The 21,832-nt window shown below is 37.0% G+C and overlaps 1 protein-coding gene across 4 annotated transcripts in view; it reads right to left on the reverse strand.

Annotated features, from left to right (window-relative positions):
• Positions 1-272: 272 nt before the first annotated feature.
• pax7a (paired box 7a) overlaps positions 273-21,832 on the reverse strand; it is a 65,477-nt gene continuing 43,917 nt past the window's right edge. For all 4 annotated transcript variants that reach the window (XM_051912822.1, XM_051912821.1, XM_051912825.1 and 1 more), the window contains exons 8-9: positions 5,874-6,123; positions 273-2,829 (exon numbers count right to left, since the gene is read on the reverse strand). In XM_051912822.1, the coding sequence (XP_051768782.1) occupies positions 2,714-2,829; positions 5,874-6,123 (366 nt within the window). In that variant the 3' untranslated portion in view covers positions 273-2,713. The remainder of the gene's footprint in view (positions 2,830-5,873; positions 6,124-21,832) is intronic.

Here is a 21,832-nt window from a genome sequence, read left to right on the forward strand (position 1 = left end):
GAACAGGAGTCACGTGACTGAAAACTATGAATTTGATCATTATTACACGAAACAAAGAACTTTTGCATACAAATACACAATATTTATAGTAACATTATGCATAGACAATTTCAAAGTTGTCTTCAGTTCCAACAACAAAATGTTTTTGCATTCTATAAACATTTACCACATAAAAACACGGCAATATGCATATAATCTAGTACAGCTTTAAAAATGTTGTCAAACAAAATCAATAAATGGTACTTTGAAATAAAAGGCAAACTCTGGAACGGTTGATCCTTAAGTCAGTTTTAGATCTTTAATTGATAACATTTAAGCCAGTGTTACAGTAAAGACACCAACAGGCTGAAGGTAGTAAATACCAAATACAAGGTTCCCACTAAAGCTACTACTTCATACAGCAGAATAAATTATACCATGGTAACGTACACACATGCTGAAAGGAAATGGGAGGAAAGCATAAACACAAATGCTAACGAAAGCAGGTCCCCAGTTTGACGTCCCAGAGGGGCATGATGGATAATATTTTTAATATCCAAATGTTGATTAACAAAGGTGTTAGCCGTGGATGCTCTACACTAGAAGTCATTTCATTTTCATTGCTCGTTTGATGAAGATATCGACAGCTGAAAGTGAATGGGGCGGGGTTTGGGTCAGGTGGTTTCATTAAGAGTTCTCGTTTGCTCGAAGATTCGTTGAGGGATTCATTGAGTCAGTTGAAGCAGTCAGTTAGCACCAAACACTGCTGTGTTTCCCACAGTCCGTTAAATAAGCCATCAATCACTTCCATTGCAAGGTTTCGGCCTCCAAACGGTTCGAATGTCAATATTTCATCCTCACTATATGGATCCACGAATGTGCTCTTCCTTAAGCAGAGCAAATTTGAAGCAGAGAATCATAAGCAATACGATTCACATTCCATTTAATTTTAAGTGTGAATGTCTTTTATCGAGAGCTTCTCACATACACTTTGAATCCTAAGAAAAATGATACATAATAACTATTGAAACCAAAGAAACCAAAGCAGTAAATATAAACACAAAATTACAATATAAGACTTACAGATATCCCCTGCTTCATCTACCACACAACACCTTTCTGTTTTAGTATAAAACATATTCTTTATAAACAAACAATAAACGATCTGCTTCATCTACTGTACAATTCCATTTATGTGTCAAAATGTCACCTGCAAGTGCTACACAAATGTCGAAAGTTCACAACTTTTTTTGTACAAACTTGTGAATGCAAGAGATCTTAATTACAGGAGCCTTGGGTGTGTTTTTGTATCAGTTTGTAAAAGAGAAAATAAAAACCAGAGAGAAAATAAGAAAGCAAGAAAGATGTTGAGGAATGTTGTCAAAATTATACACTATACCGTTCAAAACTTTGGGGGCAGTTAGATTGTTTGTTTTGTTTTTTGAAAGGCGCTAATAATTTTATTCAGCAAAGATGCAATAAATTGATCAAAAGTGACGGTAAAGACATTTACAATTAATACAGTTCTTTTGAACTTTCTATTTGTCTGAAAACAAAATGTATCACGGTTTCCACCACAGCAGCATAAACTGTTTTCAACATTGATATGATAAAAAAATCACCAAATCAGCATTTCTGAAGGATCATGTGACACTGAAGACTGAAGTAATGATGCTGAAAATTCAGCTTTTGATCACAGGAATAAATTACATTTTAAAAGTTATTCAAATAGAAAACAGTTATTTAAAATTGTAATAATATTTACTGTTTTTACAAATAAATGCATCTTAAGAGACTTCTTTCAAAAACATTTAAAAAAAAAAATCACACCGAGCCCAAACTTTTGAACGGTACTGTACTTGGTCTAAATCAAAATCATAATATTCATGTTTGAAACAGCATCTCTTGACTTGATTTTTTGTCTTCTGTAGTTTGAGGGCAAAGTGTTGCTTCTCTCTAGAAAATAAACGAATTTAAAAAGTCACAATTGTTTTTCAAACAATGCTGTTTTCTTCCCCCCAGATGATCAGTATGGACAAAACGGGCATTTGAGGTGAAAGAAAAATGGCTGGTCCTCTAAAAGCACTGCTAATTCCCAGCAGAATGCCTAAAGCCAGACTTCCTACAGAGTGGCCAGGTTCGCATGGAATGTCAAGTTAAAAATGAAGGCGGAGAAGGTCAAACCGCTCGGGAATATTACGGCTCTTGGGGTGAGGGGAACCTGGAAAGTGGAAAACCAGCAGTCACACTTCCAACACACAAACTAGCCCACTGCTAGCATTTCACGTAAAAAACTTCGGGTTCAAATTAGTAAAAAATGCTACGTGTGGATCTTGAAACAACAAAACGTAAACAATAGTTACGATAATCATAATTACAACAACTGTAAGGGCAATCGTAATAACAATACCGATAGAAAACAAGCGAGATTATCCGTTGTAATGACACTGAGATTCATACACGACTATGCACAGCAAGGTGAAAGTACGTTTTGGAAATGGCTCGGAATGCGTTCTTGCTGTCCGTCGACGTGCTTGCGGCTGCTGTGTGGTCCTCTTGTCTGAGTTAGAGGTTCATGACAAGCCCAGAATCACAAGAACAGGTCACGTCAAATGGAATGGCAAGAGTTTGTCTTGAAAATCAGAGAGAAACCTCTCACACGCTTGTGCCTTCTGATGCGGTAAACAGCTCCACCTGGTCGAAGGAGGTGTGTGTACATCTGAGAGCGTTTGACTCAGTAAGCCTGTCCTGTCTCCACCTGCAGAAGTCCCAGCACCGCCGAATGATCGGCCAGCTTCATCCTCCTCTGAGTCGAGAGACTCACATTCTTGGCCAGATAGTCCACAGCGGCTGTAGGAAACGAAACACAGACACACTGGCATGAGCAGGAAGTTCCACATAAAAGCAATCTCACACCAATTTATGCATTAATAAAACACCACGAGCATACGGAAGGCCTTCATTTTGGTTCGTTTAAATGGTTTGTTTCAATGAATCGGTTCAAAAACTGATTCGAATGTCCATTGTTAAATACTGTGACTGTTGTTTTTTAAAATGGACAGAGACAAAATCACACAAACACATACAAAATTACAATGCTTTTCAATTTTAGTTACATATTGTTTATTTTTACCGTAAAAAGACCTGTTTATGCTCACAAAATGAAAAACAAACAGTGCAAAATTATGTTATTTATGGTTTTAACATGTTTAAATCCCAACACTGCAAAAAGAATGGTTGGTTTAACTTAAAAAAGTAAGTACCTGGATGCCTTAAAATTTTGAGTTCACTGAAATTGCAAATTTGAGTTAATACAATGAAGGCGATTGATTTAATCAACAGAAACTTAAAATATTATGTTATCTGAACCACATTAATTATCTAAGTTGATTTGACAAAACAAAAAATGTTTTGATAACAAATCATGAAAATATATATATATATTTTTTTTTACAGTGAATGCTTCATGAATCCAGAGTTATTTTAGTATTATTTATTTACTATTATAGTATGTATTAATATTTTGAATTAGTTTTTATTTTTGTATTTTAGTTTAAATTTTAATTATGTGCCTTCATTGTTTTTTTAGACTTCTATTTAGCTTTTTTTTTATTTGTTTTGTTTTAGTTTTAGTCATTTTATTACTTCAACTTATATCAGGTAGTCAGTACAAGTTTTTTAAGTTTAAGTTTTTCACCTAATATTTATATTTTATTTTATTTCAGCTTTATTTCAATTACGGAAAGCAATTTGAATTGCTTTAGTTAAAAATAACAACACTGGTTCAACTGAATCACTCAGATAGAACCGACTCATATGAATGATTCATTTGTAATTCAAACATCAAACATCACTGACACAATCCACCACATGTGTAGTACAACATTACACGTTTAACACAGTCATCGGTCACTTCTTTAAACTTCTGACTAGAGTGTTTACACAAATAAAGAGTAATGAAAGTTAATGCATACATTAAAATGGGCATTTAGTCATTCAAGGGCCAGAAAGATGGAGAACGCCTGGTGTCATTCATTCAGCTCTGTATATGTGTGTGTGTGTGTGTGTGTGTGTGTGTGTGTATGTGCCAGTCTTTATTACTCCAAGCGTTTGAGATTTCATGCTTCATACTCGCCTCATTTTCAGCAGCTCTCTCATCTGACTCATTAAACAGATCAGTCCTCTCAATCTCACTCATAATTAACCTGACATTCGCTCGTCAGATCTCTTCAATCAAGCCTCCTGCACCTTCTGATGGACCTGACACTACTTCACACACCCACACGTTTACCTAGTTATCTCACTGCAGACAAACCATAGACCTCTACTGTTTGTATTTAAATCTCATTATGACTTCAGACTAATCCAAACTAGCAGTCTACACCTTAAAAGAAAACTTTATGCTTTTTTAAATAACAAAAACTAACATTTTGAACCATTTTTACCTTTCAAGACATCTTCAAAGAGAGTTTTGTTAGATTTACTACCATTCAAAAGTTTGAACACAATTACTCAAGTTTATGTTCGACATATTCACAAACACACATCTAATAGCGGTAGATAGAAGCCAGTGACTTCTGTGACAACATCAGCCTCTGATTATGTTAATTTAATCAATCAATTCTTTCCTGTCCTGAAGCTCATGTGTGTGTGTGTGTGTGTGAGGTGACTAAAAGGACATTAGGACCCTAGGGGTGTAAAAGTGGGCTTTGAAGTGCCCGTTTCCCAGTCAAGGGAAGAGTACTGTGACTAACAGAGAAGCCCGGGGCTGATGCTGGGGTCTTTATCAGGAGCATGTGTCTGCCCTGCTCTGATGGGCAGAGGGGTCAGAGTGTCCTGAGATGGTCAGCGACGGGCACTGCTCACTCTCAGCGGCAGAGAGGAAATGGACAATAACTCAGCTAGGCATCAGTGTGATAAAACAATAATGGCTTCCCTACTGAAAAGATGGGCACGTGTTATGCTACAAAATACAGTAATATTGTGAAAAAATATTACAATTTATAAAACAAAATTTTTATTTGAATAGATTGTGAAATGTAATTTATTTCTGTGATGCAAAGCTGAATTTTCAGCATCATTACTCCAGTCTTCAGTGTCACATGATCCTTCAGAAATCATTCTAATATGATGATTTGCCACTCAGGAAACATTATAAACGTCTTTACGGTCTTGTTTGAGCAATTTATTGATTCTGTGCGGAATAAAAGCATACATTTCTTTCAAAAATAGTTACACAAGCAGTTTGAATTGTTGAGATAATTCTCAAATGTTCTACATTGCTTTTGCACCAAACACAAGCTATAAACTTAACTATAAAGTAGACCAATTAACGGTTTTCATTACTTTATCATTATCATATAATTTCATCTGTTAGGCCTTATCAGAGATACACTTTTCTTTAAAAGTTTGGGGGCAGGAGGATTTTTTTTTTTAAAGAAATTAATACATCTATTCATTAAGGATACAATAAATTGACACTGTGACACTGAAGACTGGAGTAATGATGCTGAAAATTCAGCTTTGATCACAGAAATAAATTATATTTTAAAATATATTCGGAATAGAAGACTATGGAAGCTTGTTTCCACCATGACTTTATTTCTCAGAATTCCAAAAAAAAAAAAGAAGTCAGAATTGCGAGATAAAAAGTTGCAATTACCTTTGTTTACTTTTTATTCAATGGCGGAAACAAGCTTCCATAGAACACAGTTATTTTAAATTGTAATAATATTTCACAACATTACTGTTTTAACTGTATTTTTGATCAAATAAATGCAGCCTTGATGAGCGTAAGAGACTTTTTTAAAAACATAAAAAATCTTACTGGCATTTACAACAACAGAGACATATAGACATATATACAGAGTGTATGATGGAGGGACGGTACGTACTCTGGCCGTACTGGCTGTACTGGTATCCAGCGGTGACGGGGTCCACGCTGTAGCTGGTGGCGCTGTATGTGGGGGGACAGTAGGACTGAGAGGAGGCCAGACTGTCCACACTCTTGATGGGGTCTGAACGTTGACTGCAGCTCGCTGAGATGGGGTTAGACGCCTCCAGACTGCCGTGGAGAGGAGAAATGGAGAAATCGTGCTGAGGCTGGGACGGGACGGCACTGGGGTTACTCAAAATACTCATCACCTAGAGAGACACAGAGACAGGTGTTTAGAGATGGATCTGCAGGTTTGGTCCACTAATTCTGCCCAACACTCTTAAAAATAAAGGTTCATTATTGCCATTGATGGTTCCATGAAGAATATTTATGCATACGCATTTCTATCAAGCAAAAGGTTTTTTATAGTTAGGGTCAGTAAATGGCGGGTACCGGTGTTTCGGCCAATCAACGTACACTTACGTCACTGGTAGTTCCTTGTTGTGCTGGGTTAGACCCTACTCTGAAGTAGGAGCTAATTTAGTCCCCCCAAAAAGGTGTTCCAATAACTAAAATCATTCCAGTTCCTGCAGTGTGAACGTGCCAAAGAGCAGGTACTTCCACCAATAGTTATAGGAACTATGAAAATGTTCTTCCGATGGGAAAGCCCCTCATGTAAAATGACCAATAAACAACAGTTAGCCTTTTATGCAACCATTAAACAGAAGAGTATTTAGTTGTGCTAAAGAATAACATCAGGTCATTCTCTGAGTGCAAACAGAGGGAAGGGACAGAGAATGAACTTGTGCCAGGCACAGAGCACAGCCAGCGTCCCAGAGTGATTAGCAGTGGCCAGAGAGAGTGATACAGCAAAAGAAAGAGACGGGGGAGCGAGGCCAGACCCATCAGACCCCAGCGGCAGTGCCAAACAGACCCCTGTACCGAGGCCTCCAGCACAACAAGCACTGAGGGAGAAGATAATCCCGCCCCCAGGCTCCAGAAACACCCCCACGCTCATGAATAATAATGAGCAGCGGCCTGAACAGAGCCAAGTACGTGATCTCCCATCCCTAACACACAGGCCCGGCTCTTAAACTAACATTAATGTGAGCTCAAGCTGCTTGTTTATCTGTTTGTAAATTGAGAAACAATACATTTACATTTACAGTTATTATCATTCATTGGCAAACTCAATCAATGACTACGTTTGAATAGTACCATATTACTTAAAGGCATATACTGTGCATATATATCTACTAATTTTCAGTATGCACTAGAAGACCAAATAAATTCATCAAAATGTGTATACAATCAGAATACACTGTACATAATGTATCCCACAATGCAATGCGCTTGACTTGACCCTTCATTCCTAGTGTGAGGAATGAACTGGAATCGATAACAACCATGATTTTAACCAGACACACACACACACACACACACACATATATATATATATATATAGTAATATTATAATAGTATATATATTACTACATATAGTAAACTAGTATTCCATTGCAAAGCAGTCAGTTTCATCAACTATATTCTAGCAATGCAACATAGAGCAAAAGGTCTGGTGAAAAGGCCATGCAAGAAAACGTATCATGTAAGAAATGCATAAGAGAGAAAGATGAAATAGTGTTTGGGGCTGGAGAAGTGTTTTCCAGGAAGCCCCACACATGGTCTTCCCTCACAGGCGACAGAAAGCATCCTTCCCAGCATCAGGTTCACGTTGCGTTCTCGATACGCTACGCTGCCCTTTGACTCCCTTTGGCTGCTAAACCAATTAGACCATCACGGCGCTGGTTAAACACACACAGACGTGACACACACAAACCCATACCCGTGTGAGTTTAAACACAGTTCACATGGCGACATTAGCACACCAAAGGAAAAAAATCAACCTGCAAAACTACGGCTTGTGCTCGGTGGCAATGCAGCGCACGCAAGCGGACAGGCAAAATTAATCATATTATGATAAATATTCCCTAAATGTCTCACAGGAAATATGGAACACTTGAGGCACCTCGGATGCATAACTCTGGTTAGTGGTTTCCTCATGCTAATTCTATCAGTATGGAAGCCCGTTCCACGCACATGTGACATGCATCCACATAAGTGGGAGATTCATTGCCGTGTCTTTATAAGAGACACATGAGATGTGGCCATATGGCTGGAAGATTCATACATTTCCTTATTATAGCAGATTAGTGAATGGAAAGCACAAGTAGCCCTTGTTGGTGGCCACACGAGGGGGCCGTGACGGCAGCTGCAGGGGTGGGAGAGATTTAGTCATCGGTTAATTGAAGCTTGATTACACTGCTTCCTTCTTTATATGCACATTAAATTAAAGCGGCAGACAATCAGGACTGACTCCTCTATCAGCGCTTCTAATTATAAATCACAAAATTCCAGCAGCGCTTCCTCAACAGAGCCGCATTGACCTCCTTTGGAGAGTGAATGAAGGGAAATCTCTGGACCTTTGTTGGAAAGATAGAGCGGTTATTTTTTATCACATTTTGTAATGTTACACTCCTCATTTCCTTACGATAAAATACTGGTATAATGCTGCATTGACATCACGTTGTAGAAACCATCCTAAATGTCTCATAATATAATTGGGGGTACATTTCACATTGCCAAAAAAGTATGCTTTCTCAATAAAATTACTATTGGTTTCAGTTTATATATTTAATCAGTTAACAAATCTGTTTTCACTCGTGAATTTGTCAACTATGTTACTGGACAAACTGTTTGCTACCACACACTCTAAAAAATGCTGTGTTAAAAACAACCCAAGTTGGGTTGAAAATGGACAAACCCAGCGGTTGGGTTAAATGTTTGCCTATAATGTGATGGGCAGTTTTATTTAACCCAACTATTATTTAAAAATTACTACATGGCTGGCTTAAAATGACACCAAAATTAAAAATCAGACACATAATTACTAGAGGTAACATTAATAATCAAGAGGTGAATATTTATTAATAAGCCATTTAATAAATGTTTATTGTTTAATTATTATTCATTAAACTTATTAATAAATGTCCATTTATTAAACATATTAATAAATGTTAATTTCCAACATACTTTGGATTTATTTAAAGTGAGCAATACAGTAATTTTTAAACAATAGTTGAGTTCAGTAAGACTACCCAACAGGTTGGGAAAACATTTAACCCAACCGCTGGGTTAAAACAACCCAATCATTGGGTTAAAACAACTCAGTCGCTGAGTTTGTCCATTTTCAACCCAACTTGGGTTGTTTTTAACCCAGCATTTTTTAGAGCGCACACAATTGCACCATTTTGAATTTCCATTGTGTTAAAGAAATGTGCTTAGTTGTATTGAATGCACATTTGCAGTGTATAGTACTTAGAATCTGTGTATATTTAAGTATATTTTAAAAAAGCTATACTTGCAAATAATATAATATTAATGAAATAAAAGGCCATTAAAGGGATAGTTCACCCAAAACTGTTCAGTTTAACACTTTCTTCAAAATATCTTCCTGTTCAACAGATCAAAGAAAATGATACAGATTTTGAACAACTTGAGGGTGAGTAAATGATGATAGAATTTTCATTTTTGGGTGAACTATCCCTTTAAGTATACTTAAGCTTTTATCAAAACAGTAGTTTACCATAAATGCTTGTCAGTACATGATACTTTAACCATATTTCAAAGACAATAGAAGTATTGTGACGGTTAGTAACATAGTTGACAGAACTTTTACATGCAGTCAAAACTTGTAAAATGACTCAATTACAAGTAAACACTGAACTTATCTTGAAGCAATCTCATAAGTGCCTGATTTGGAGCGCTACACAAAATAGTACTAGAAAAGCGGCTCCACTTGATTCCAAAGGAGTTTAACATTAGCATATCGCTAAGCTAACAGCGCAATACTTTGAACTGAACAAAATCTTAGAAAGAAGCATCGCACCACTACTTAACTTTTGGGATAGTCTTCTCAACTATATAATGACTTAAAATGCTGTCTAGGTATAGGCAGCTCAGTAGGATTTGGAACAAGGCTAATGATTCATTCATCATTTTGTGTCTAATATGTGTGAATGTTTATGCTATGTTATACTAAAAACAGCAAAAAGTAATATTTTTGGCATTATCTTTATAGCTAAGCTGTGTGTTTACTGCATTAAGAGCCCTCCAAAAAAGTCACTGGCAAAACATCTAGTATAACATAATGAAATATTTGCAGTTTATAGGTCGTATTTAGTGACAGCTACTTTTGAATGGACATCAATGAGGAAAGGTCTAGTTATTGTATCTACCAAAGGGACTATGCTAAACCTTGACTTCTAGGATTCAAACAAGCACTTTAAAATCAACTTAAAGGAGAGAAACTGACCAGTGGCACATTTACTGACCAATAGCATTTCATTTGTGTTGTTCAGCGTTTTAAACTGTTATAGTTCCACATTGTTCAGGGAAACCTTGACCTTGACGCACCTTGACCAGAAGAGGCGTAACCGCTGAACTTCGCTGCAGGGGAAAGATTAAGCTCAGCTGAGATTGTATTACAAATCTATCCAACCCAGAACATTAACGCAGCTAAATAAACAAAAATCAATATCATTCAGACTATTAATCTGATATGGGAGTGTGTGACATATCAGACTCGATGGCAAAACAAGCACCTCCGGCAAACGCTGGCTGATAATACAGCTCAGTGTAGTTCACCAACTAAATAAAATCTCATTTCACATACTTGAATTCCTTTCCCCCCCAAGAAAACTATACATTTCTTTCCTTTGTTTCGCTTTTCTCGTTTGTTGTGCGTCGTGTGCGCGGTAGATAATGGAAGTCAGGGCTCCAGTGTTTAAAGGACACAGCCCAGAGGCAATGCCTTCCTCTCTCCAAATAGATTACTCCATAAATAATAATAAAAAACTAATTAATTCTCCAACTTCTGAGACCCTCCAGCCTGAGGCGGCGCAAACCCAGAATTGTAAATTGATACAATGTGCATCCTTTCAGATAAACAAATAGTGCATGTGCAACACACTAAAAGGGATTCTTTCATACCACTCTAATTTCCTTAACAGTCAAATTATACTTTTTTTGTCTGCTTAAATGTACGACGAGTCCTTTCGTGTTTAGTCAAGCTCTGGAGAAACAGCTCGACAACTGCGGAGCTAAAAGGAATCTATCTGGTGCAGATGACAATGTTTCAAGAGGCAATTTTCCCAAAAGCCAAACATTAAGCTCGCGCTACAACTGCACATGCACTCAATTTGACATGTTCAACAGAAGAAAAGAAATAGTGCTGGAAACAAATTTGTATTGGAAAACGGGACTCTTACTTCCTCTATATTAAGTACTAAAAATATTCATTTGTCCTTATATAGAACCTTTTTGGAATGAAGTGTTCTTTAAAATTGAGTCAAGAACCCTATAGAACCTCATTAAATGAAATGAGTTTGTTTCACTCAAACAATAACGAAAGTTAATTGTAAATAATAGAAAAAAGTTGCGTGAACTCAAGATTTCATTGTAGTAAGCTGAACTTAATATGATTGAGTTGAGCTGCAGCAGATTTCTAATTCCCAGCATGCTTTGCATTAGACTGTATAAATAATTTTTGAAATTAAGTGTTATTTTGTGTGCTTTTGCACAAGATTAACATAGGGAGACATAAGTTAGTGTTTAATGTTGTGTTATGTTGGGATTTACAGGGGGTTCTGTTATGTTCCGTTATGTCACAAAAATTTTAGTTCTACTAACTTAAAAAATGAATTAGTTTACTCAAATGTTTTGAGTATTCTGAACTTATTGAGTTTTACAGTGTAAGAGTATACACACCCAAAGAATAACTTCCACAACGTCCAACAATAACTCAAATAATGTCATATTTAAAATAAGACATTAAATTAAAACAATTAAAGTATGACAAATATATTTTAGTGTCTCATTCTGACCTCTGTTATATTTGAAGTTATTCATTATTACAAATATGCACTTGTACTTTTTCTTTCACTGAGCTAAAAAATAGATATACAACATTTTAAAATTAAATGAACTTAATATGCTGCAGATAAATGAAGCAGCAGATCCAAAGAGAGCAATGCAGGGATGTCAGACAGATAGAGAGGATTTGAGGAGGGGGTTCGGGTGCAGAGAGTGAGAGAGACAGCGGGTTTTTAAGAGTACAAAGACTCCAGTAGGACTGTGTTTGCCTTAGGGCCAGCCTGCCAACAGAGCAGATAGCACAGGCCTCTGCACCCTCGCCAGGCTCTCGGCCAACACACACACACACACACACACACACACACACACACACACACACACACACACACTACTCTTAATCTAGCCCAGAGTGGATTAGAGAGTTCCTCTCACCACTAACTCCCCCCTACCCTAATGCCCTCCAGTGGTACCTTCAAGTTTAGTGCAGGTCAGGAGGGCAGACGGAGGGGAATAAGCCCACTCAGTGTGTGTAAGTTATCTGAGACTGACAGAATATCATCTCTTCCCTTCACAGATCTGTGCAACTGATAGTCGCCTGCACTGGAAATTGTGAGCGGTTTTTCACACTCCTGCTGTCGATTGTTTGTCTGTGTTTCAAAGGACAGTCCTGGGGCCAAGATTATGGCAAATAACGCTTTCTGCAATTTATCAACCCCTTCGACTGACACCCATTCAGGATTACTGCAGAGTAATGTAAAATAGAGCATCCTGGGAAATAATTCAGCAATCAATTTAGTACAATTATGAAACATATTTCAGGCACACCAATGTCAATATTTAGTTTAATACAGCAATTTTTTTAGACCAAGATATTGACTAAGGATAGACTGATAAATCGGTTAGTCCAATTCATTGACCAATATTTGGCAATTTTGATATTTTCGTCATCAGAAATGTTAATTCTTTCTCATGTCAGATGTCAAATGATAATACAAATTTTGTTTTAAAATATTTTTGAGATAAGTTTAAATAAATATTGAGTAATATTTATTTTAAATAAATGTAATTTTAAAATATTTTAAATATGAAATTTTAATAATATTTTTTAAATATTTAATACTTTATTATTGTACATTTTTAATACTTTATTATTGTATTTTTATTTAATTTTTCTTACTTTATTATTGTAAATAAATATTGAGTAACATGTATCTAAAATAATAAATACTGAGGAATAAATAATACTTTTATTGTAATATAAAAGTATTATTATAAAAATCAATGCTAACAATGTTAACAAAACATTTGTTAATATGAAATATCAAAATGCTTTTTAATATTAAATATGAAATATTTTTATTGGTAACCCTGCTTTATATAAAAACACATTCCATGTTAAATTATGTATGTACATTAAAATATGCTGGGTTAAAAACAACCCAAGTTGGGTTGAAAATGGACAAACCCAGCAATTGGGTTGTTTTAACCCAGCGGTTGGGTAAAAGTTTGCCCAACCTGCTGGGTAGTTTTATTTAACTCAAACATTGTTTAAATATGGCTGCTTAAAATTAACCCAAAATAGGTTGGAAATGAACATTATTAATATGTTTAATAAATGAACATTTATTATATCAATAAATGTTCACCTTTTGATTATTATTGTTGCCTCTAGTAAATATGTGTCTGATTTTTAATTTCCAACCTATTTTGGGTTCATTTTAAGCCAGCCATATAGTCATTTTTAAACAACATTTGAGTTAATAAACTGCCCAGCATGTTAGGCAAACATTTAACCCAACCGCTGGGTTTGTCCATTTTCAACCCAACTTGGGTTGTTTTTAACCCAGCATTTTTTACATTATATATATATATATATATATATATATAATCCACATGGATTGGCTGGTAATCAGATGCTTTTTAAACAAGACTATGGCTTAACCGCTCTCCTACACTTCCCATAGTGGTGCTCATCTGAGACAAAATGACTATTTAAAAATAACAGTGGTTGCATAAATTCAATTAGAGGCTTTTGGTCACGGTGGAAGAGGAGCGAGGGCCAATTAACCAGCCTGGGAGCCCTGAGCCAGCCTGACTGCTGACACAGAACAGATGACGGGGGCCGCTCGCTGTGTCACAGCCGTAATTGGCCAAAGCACATTAATCAAAACTGAAAAGAGGCTTCCGAATAGAGAAGAGAAAGAGAGGGAGAGATGAGGAAGAGAAAGGGGTGACAGAAATTGGGGAGAGGGGGTGAAAGTGAAATGAGAAAGATGGATAGAGAGAGGTGAGAAAATGAAGGAGTGGAATACAGACGAACCTCTTGCGACGAGTATACTGGGGAAAGATGCAATATGACACAACCTGTTACAATAAACTAAGCATTCTAGTTTCACAGTAGCTCTGTCCAAAACATAGTGAAGCTGCCTAAATAGTCAGCAGCCTTCTAAGACAGCATAACCAAAATGGAACATAATAAGTGACTGATTTGGAACACTCTTGATTTTCATTAGAGTTTTTTATATAAGCATTTTTCTAAGCTAATGAATGGATAGATGAAGTGACTCAGTGGGTAGCACTGTCGCCTCACAGCAAGAAAGTCGCCTGTTCGAGTCCCGGCCTTTCTGTGTGGAGTTTGCATGTTCTCCCTGTGTCTGTATGGGTTTCCTCTGGGTGCTCCGGTTTACCCCACAATCCAAAAACATGAATTAGAGATGCCAAATTGTCTGTAGGTGTGTATGTGAATCCCAAGCCATGTAATGGGAAGGGTTGGGGAAAGATCTAGTGACCTACCCCAGAAAAATCATTGCCAAGAAAATATTGTTTTATTGTTTCCACAGTGCATTCTGCGATCTTTGAATCTTTTGGAAGTCTTTTCGCAGAGAGTGCTCATGATTCTAGGTAGGCAGCTCACTAGGTTGGAACAGAGCTAGTTTGAAGCAGGGCGGCAGGTCCTCTGGAGGAGAAGGGAGCGTGTGATAATCGTGCTCAATTAGATTCTGATTGACACTGACAGAATCTGGGCACTGACATACAGGACACAGATGAAAGCCATTATCAGCTGCTGAAACAAGCTGTCACTCCTCAGAGGATGTTTACTGTACTAAATAGTGTGCATATGCTCTCTACCTCTCTCCTCTGGTCAGTCACACCTCACGTCAGCAAACACACTGACAGCCGCAGACAAACGCTTCTCAAAAAAGCATCTAATGTAGGCATGCATGATATACTGGAGATCATATCGGCCAGGATTAGTGTTTTAAAATTATCACTTGATTAGGCGACATTGGAAGCATACAAAATCAGGACTCATTTCAATTCAGTCAGCACACTATATCTGAACATATAAGCATGAATTTATATATATATGTACAGTACCGTTCAAAAGTTTGGAAAAATTACTATTTTTAATGTTTTTGAATGAAGTCTCTTATGCTCATTAAGGCTGCATTTATTTAATAATAAATACAGAAAAAACAATAATATTGTGAAATATTATTACAATTTAAAATGATGATTTTCTATTTTAATATACTTTAAAATATAATTTATTTCTGTGATGCAAAGCTGAATTTTCAGCATCATTACTCTAGTCTTCAGTGTCACATGATCCTTCAGCAATCATTCTAATATGCTGATTTGATACTCAGTTATTATCAATGTTGAAAACAGTTGTGTTGCTTAATATTTTTTTGGAACCTGTGATACTTTTTTCAGGATTCATTGATGAATAAAAGGTTAAAAAGAACAGCACTAACTAACTAACAATATAAATCTTTACTATCACTTTTTATCAATTTAACACATCCGTGCTGAATAAAAGTATTAATTTCTTTCAAAAAAAAAAAAGAAAGAAAAAAAATTACTGGCCCCAAACTTTTGAACGGTAGTGTATATTGTTACAAAAGATTTCTATTTTTAATAAATGCTGATATTTTTTTTTAACTTTTTATTCATCAAAGAATCCTGAAAAAGTATCACAGGTTATAAAATAATATTAAGCAGCACAACTGTTTCCAACATTGATAATAAATCAGCATATTACAATGATTTCTGAAGGATCATGTGACACTGAAGACTGGAGTAATGATGCTGAAAATTCAGCTTTGCATCACAGAAATAAATTATATTTTAAAGTATATTAAAATAGAAAACCATAATTTTAAACTGTAATAATATTTCACAATATTATTGTTTTTTATGTATTTATTATGAAATAAATGCAGCCTTAATGAGCATAAGAGACTTTGTTCAAAAACATTAAAAATAATAATGTTTCCAAACTTTTGACTGGTAGTGTATATATATTGCATATTGTATCGCTCAGAATTTATATATTTCTACAATGCATCTTTGATCTGGATTAGGGTTAGATCCGTTTTTGCAATTTTTGCATATTGCATAGCCCAGAATTTCTTTTTTCTATGCATTTTTTCCATATATAAGAGATAAACAGATAAATTCAAAAACTGATAGAATGTCAGAATAAGAGACTTTATCGCCATCGCCAGTAATAACAATAATGTTTGCACATTGTTTCACCCAAAAATTGTTTATATTAGCGAGTTTTGATCACAATAATAATTAATAGAATGTCACATTGGGCCAGAAATACATAATAGAATTCTCTCTGTTTGCTGGTGAAGTTCACATTCAGTCGCACAGATCATGGCCACATTCTATCAGCTAACTGAAGGTTAATATGCTTTCTGTTTGGTTGCACTGCAACGTGTGGAGGCACAATCGGCTATTCTCCTCACTGATATGCTTGAGTGAGTATGGGATGGATTCAGCCACCAGGAACAAGCAAAACCACACACACACACACACACACACACAGGAATGCACACCAAAGCTCCTCACTTTGCACTGTGCCTCAACTGAGAGAGAGAGAGAGAGAGAGAGAGAGAGAGAGAGAGAGAGAGAGAGAGAGAGAGCAAGGAGGTTTGTTTGCTAAAATCAGCAGGGGATCAGCACAGTGAAAAATGTCAGGTCAAATTGTTCTTGACAGTGTTAATATCTGCACCTCACAGCAATAATTACATGTAAATAAACAGCGAAATAGTGCTCAGCTGGAGTCTAAGAGGAAAGAACTGCTTGTGTGAGATAGCCAGCTGAGACTCCAACCACTTACACAGGCGCATTTTACAGAGAGTGAACGAACGAGAGAGGAAAAATAGAGAAACTCAACTCAAAAAACAAGCATCACAATTATTATTACTCATACTCAGAGTCAGTGATTTGAACAAACCCCAAATACTAAATATTAACCCTATAAAGCCTACTGTATCATATTTGATACATACATTTCTAATTTATCAACATGATCAAAACTTTGCTGCAAAACCTGTCGCACACAATCTACTACAGTCCTTCTTTACTGATTTTTATATAAGAATAACGTTTATATTGTTAGTAATATTTCAAGACGAACACTTAAATTTCAATATTATTTCACATGTCAGGATTTACAGAGTTAAACTTTGGTGCGTAACGTTTTGTCCTACATGATTACAGTTCAAATCATTTTCCCAAATCACTTTTCATGATCACACGCACAACTTTCATCTGGCGGATGATAAAATGGGTGAAAAACAACTTGCATTGAATGCACATGAGACAAAGACGACAGCTGTCCCGGCTCAGCCAGAGAGGGTCAGTCCGAAGACGACCCGAGACATCAGACAGCAGGTTGCCGGTCTTTCGGTGTAGACGTATATGGTTGGCATGGTGGGGTGGATGGGGGTTTGAGTTGGGTAAAGTTAGAGCAGCACTGCTCATTGGAGTATTAATCACATCAGTGCACCTGTCAGAGCGGCATGTGGAACTAACAAGACACACATTTCACAAGGACGACATCCAAAAAGCCAAGGGATACCGAGGGAGGCTTATCGATGTCTGTTTAACCCCACGGTGACCTCTCCGAGCAAAGGTTACCTGGCAAAAAATGCCTTCACCTGCTAATAGGTGTTAAAATCCACTTTTACAACAGTGGCAATAAATTGTAGCGGCAGCAGCCAAAAAGATACCAGACATGCCTCTGAACTTGATACGCTTAAGCGTTGTAAATAATGTTTTACTTATAGCTACAAAAGTTTTTGTACTCACCCTCATGTTGTCCTAAACCTGTATGAGTTTCTTTGTTCAGTTGAACACAAAAGAAGATACTTTAAAGAATGTTGATAAGCAAACAGTTGACGGAAACCATTGACTTCCATAGTAGGGGAAAAAAATATGGCTACCATCAACCGTCTGGTTACCAACATTGTTTAAAATATCTTCTTTTGTGTTCACAGAAGGAAGAAACTCGTACGGGTTTGGAACAACATGAGGGGGAGGAAATGGTGACAGAATTTTAATTTTGGGGTGAACTATCCCTTTAAAGTCCCACTGTAGTCAATAATGTTACTCATCTTTGATCACCAAAATGACATATTTAAATGTTTTTTCCTTGAAAAAAAATTCTTCATGCCTTAAAATAGCTTGAATGTAACTCTACACCCTTGCCTCATTTAGTATTCACAGTTCTATGAATATGCAAATTAGTCCCACCTCCACTCACACCAGTTCAGAGATCTGATTGACGTGATTGGTTACAAGGTAGTTTGTGACGTCAGAAACACCAGCGATTTCAAACTGTGTTTTTGAAACTGTCTTTAGATCACTGCAGTTTTAAAGAGAAAATACTCAGCAATGGTGTTGACGTATGAATTTACACATAGTTTGTCTTAAAGCATATTAAAAACACCAGATAGACATATAAACAACATTAAAAACATGATTTTCACCACAGAGGGACTTTAAGTCACCCTTAAAAATGGCTGAATGTCATTGCATTAAATATCAAAATGTGCTACAGGATCTTTTCTCTTCACTAACAAAATTTTTCTTCATCGTTTTTGCATAATGTCTTTTAATCAGCTGGTGTTTTGGTGATTTTTAGTGGATGTATGAAGTCAGTTCTCAAGTTTACACAGATGTAGTTCATCACAGCTATTAACATGATCCACTAACAAACACAAAGTCTTCATTTTCAACACTACATCAGCTGTTTTAGCATTTCAAATCAAGCAAGTTTGGTAGTTTATCTAATGCAATGACAGTAAGACATTGATAGAGGGACTTCAGTGCTCAAATACTTCTTTGGGTCACTATAAATCTGTTTTAATAGAAAACTTCAATTACACTATATGAAGTATAACAGATTTGGCTTGCGCTAAAACAATAACAATAAGTCGTTCTGCATGTTGTGGTCTCTAAGTAATTGACATAGAAGATACGATCGGTGCATTTGTGTGTGTGCGTGTGTGAGTATATGTGGCTATACGCTTTCCATTCTCCATATTATGGGCATTTCCAGTTGCGTGGGACACACGGCATGTGAATTGGTCTCAGTCGTTCCCTCCTTTAAATCCCTATCTCCTAGGATTTGCTGAAATTTATATTGGCTGCCTCTGCAAGATAAATGTAAATCGCATTCCCTTATATTTGCTATTTATCAGGATGCGGCAGCTCACTTTCGGCAGGGGAAAATATCTCTCACCCGCATACAAACAGCCTTGCATTTAAATAGCATTTTTATTGTCCGCCGTAGCCTTTCATCTGAACGGCGGGAAAAGCATCTTCCTCTCCAGGGGAAGGAGAGGGAGGGAAAAAGAGAGACCAACACAGAGTCGTCTTGAGCAGCCTTAAAGGAAGCGGTCGGGAAGGAAAAAGTGCAGCGAAATAAATAAATAAAGCGCAGAACTCTTTTTCTTTGAGATGAGAGAGTATGTCAGTATTGGACTCGACGGGTGACTGCTGGGAAGCCAAAGATGGAGGTTAAAGAACACAGACAGGCGTGGAGCATCCATGACCTGAACTCTTGAGAATGACCACCTCTGAAAACACCTGACAGTCTCTGCTGTGTGTTGCATCATACAAAGAGTCTTGAATTAGATGCCTAAACCTTTATACTCTTTTTTTGCATTTTATATACAGTAAATGTGAGAGGTCACCGTCTTACTGTCACGAAGTTTTGTGAGCGGCTCTGAGTGGTTTCTTTCTGGTCCAACTCAAAAGTCAAATATCAAGTGAAGGTTCCTCCTTCAATCTAAATCTATTTTTTTTTTTTTTTTTTTGGTATCATCCACCAAGCAGAAATTGTAAGTCTGACTGATTTGAGCATCTTTTATATTCAAAAGTTTAGGGTCGGTAAGATTTTTAAATGTTTTTTGAAGAAATCTCTTCTGCTCACCAAAGCTGCATTTATTTGATCAAAAATACAGTAAAAACAGTAATATTGTGAAATATTATTACAATTTAACAGCTTTCTTTTTGAATATATTTTAAAATGTAAATTATTCCTGTGATCAAAGCTGAATTTTCAGCATCATTACTCCAATCTTCAGTGTCACATGACCCTTCAGAAATAATTCTAATATGTTGATTTGCTGCTCAAGAAACATTTCTGATTATTATCATGTTGAAATGATTGATTATTATTATGTTGAAAACAATTGTGCTGCTTAGAAAGTTCAAAAGAACAGCATTTATTTGAAATAGAAATCTTTTGTAGCATTATGAATGTCTTTACTGTCACTTTTGATCCATTTAATGCATCCTTGCTGAATCAAAGTAGGCCTATTCATTTCTTTTAAATAAACAAATAACCTGACCCCAAACCTTTGAATGGTATATTATAGAGTTTAAGACTTAAAATGAATGATCTGAACAAATCCCAGTGCTAAGTATGAGAAACAGACCAAGTGATTCTATTCTTAGAAAAGAACGCTAAAAGTTCCATTTGGAGCCTAAAAGAGTTTCCCTCCACTTTAGAGCCTTTTTAGCTTCCACAAAGAACTTTTTAGTTTTTAGTTTATATGTGTGAATTCAGGTTGACTGGGACACTTTTTCCAAGTCATCTCAATGGCAAACGTGTCCCAATCACCCTGAATTCACCACTATACTGATGCTTTAAAGAATCCAGAAACCATCAGACTGACCTGAAGAACCTGTACAGTGAATGAAATTAATGAAATGTATAGAAACATATAGGCTCAAACTTAGTGCCCAAAAAAGGGTTTAGAAAAGATATTAGCCTTCAATCAGGTAGGTTTGACATTGGCACAATCACTTTCCATTGTCATAAGGCCTAAGACTATATTTACACACTCCCGTCTTCAGAGACGCCTGAATCCGTACCAAAACTACAGTTTTTTGTTGTTGTTTTTTTGCCTGTAGCGACGATTTTGGCTGTCTGATGTTCTTGGCAGCTGCCAAGCAGGTCTTGTTTTTTGGAAAGCCTCTTATAGGTCTTTTCCATTACTGCCAAATATAAACAGTATCTGTTTTAATATGGCTTCTAATTATTAAGTATCAATTCCCCCCTCTCGCAGCGAGAGTGCGCGGGGTGCGGATGAATGCCGCGCGCTCATCCGCTTTGATTCGTTCGTCGGGAGAGCGTGCCAGCTGACACGGTGCCCAGTCTGCGGCTTAATGCACAAGTTTTTAATAATGTGTGGGACTACATGCGTCTCCGCGGCTCATTGATATTCACGTGCCTAATGTCTTGTCAAAACTGCGAGGCGAGGGAGACGGCAAGAGAAGCGAGCACTTTAAATTTCTGAGGTAGGTTTCTTTCCTTTTTAGTCAACGCCAGCACAGGGTTCTTAAACGTAATTCATCCCCTTTTTTCTGAGAAGGACTAATGGAAGAGGGAGAGGGTTGAAGCTTCTCTGCGCTTATCTCTGTCTGACAGTCGCGAGCAGCGGTTGGCGAGGGCTGGTGTTAGCGCGCGATGCTGTGCGGTACGGTGCAGGCGAGCAGGCCCGGGGACAGGGATCAAAGGGAGGCTCGGGTGAGCGCCGTTTCTCTCTCTGATCCCTCCGGTGGTGAGACTCAACCCCGCTCGTGCGCTGCCGTGCGCACTCACCCATCCGTCCGTCCGTGAGCAGAAGAAACTCATTCCACAGCACAAACACACTCCCACGGCTCTCATTTACACACACACACACACACACACGCACGCACGCACATGTTAGGTATTCCTACCCCTAAACCTACCCA

This window comes from Ctenopharyngodon idella, chromosome 11 (assembly GCF_019924925.1).
Source record: "Ctenopharyngodon idella isolate HZGC_01 chromosome 11, HZGC01, whole genome shotgun sequence".
Lineage (NCBI taxonomy): Eukaryota > Metazoa > Chordata > Actinopteri > Cypriniformes > Xenocyprididae > Ctenopharyngodon > Ctenopharyngodon idella.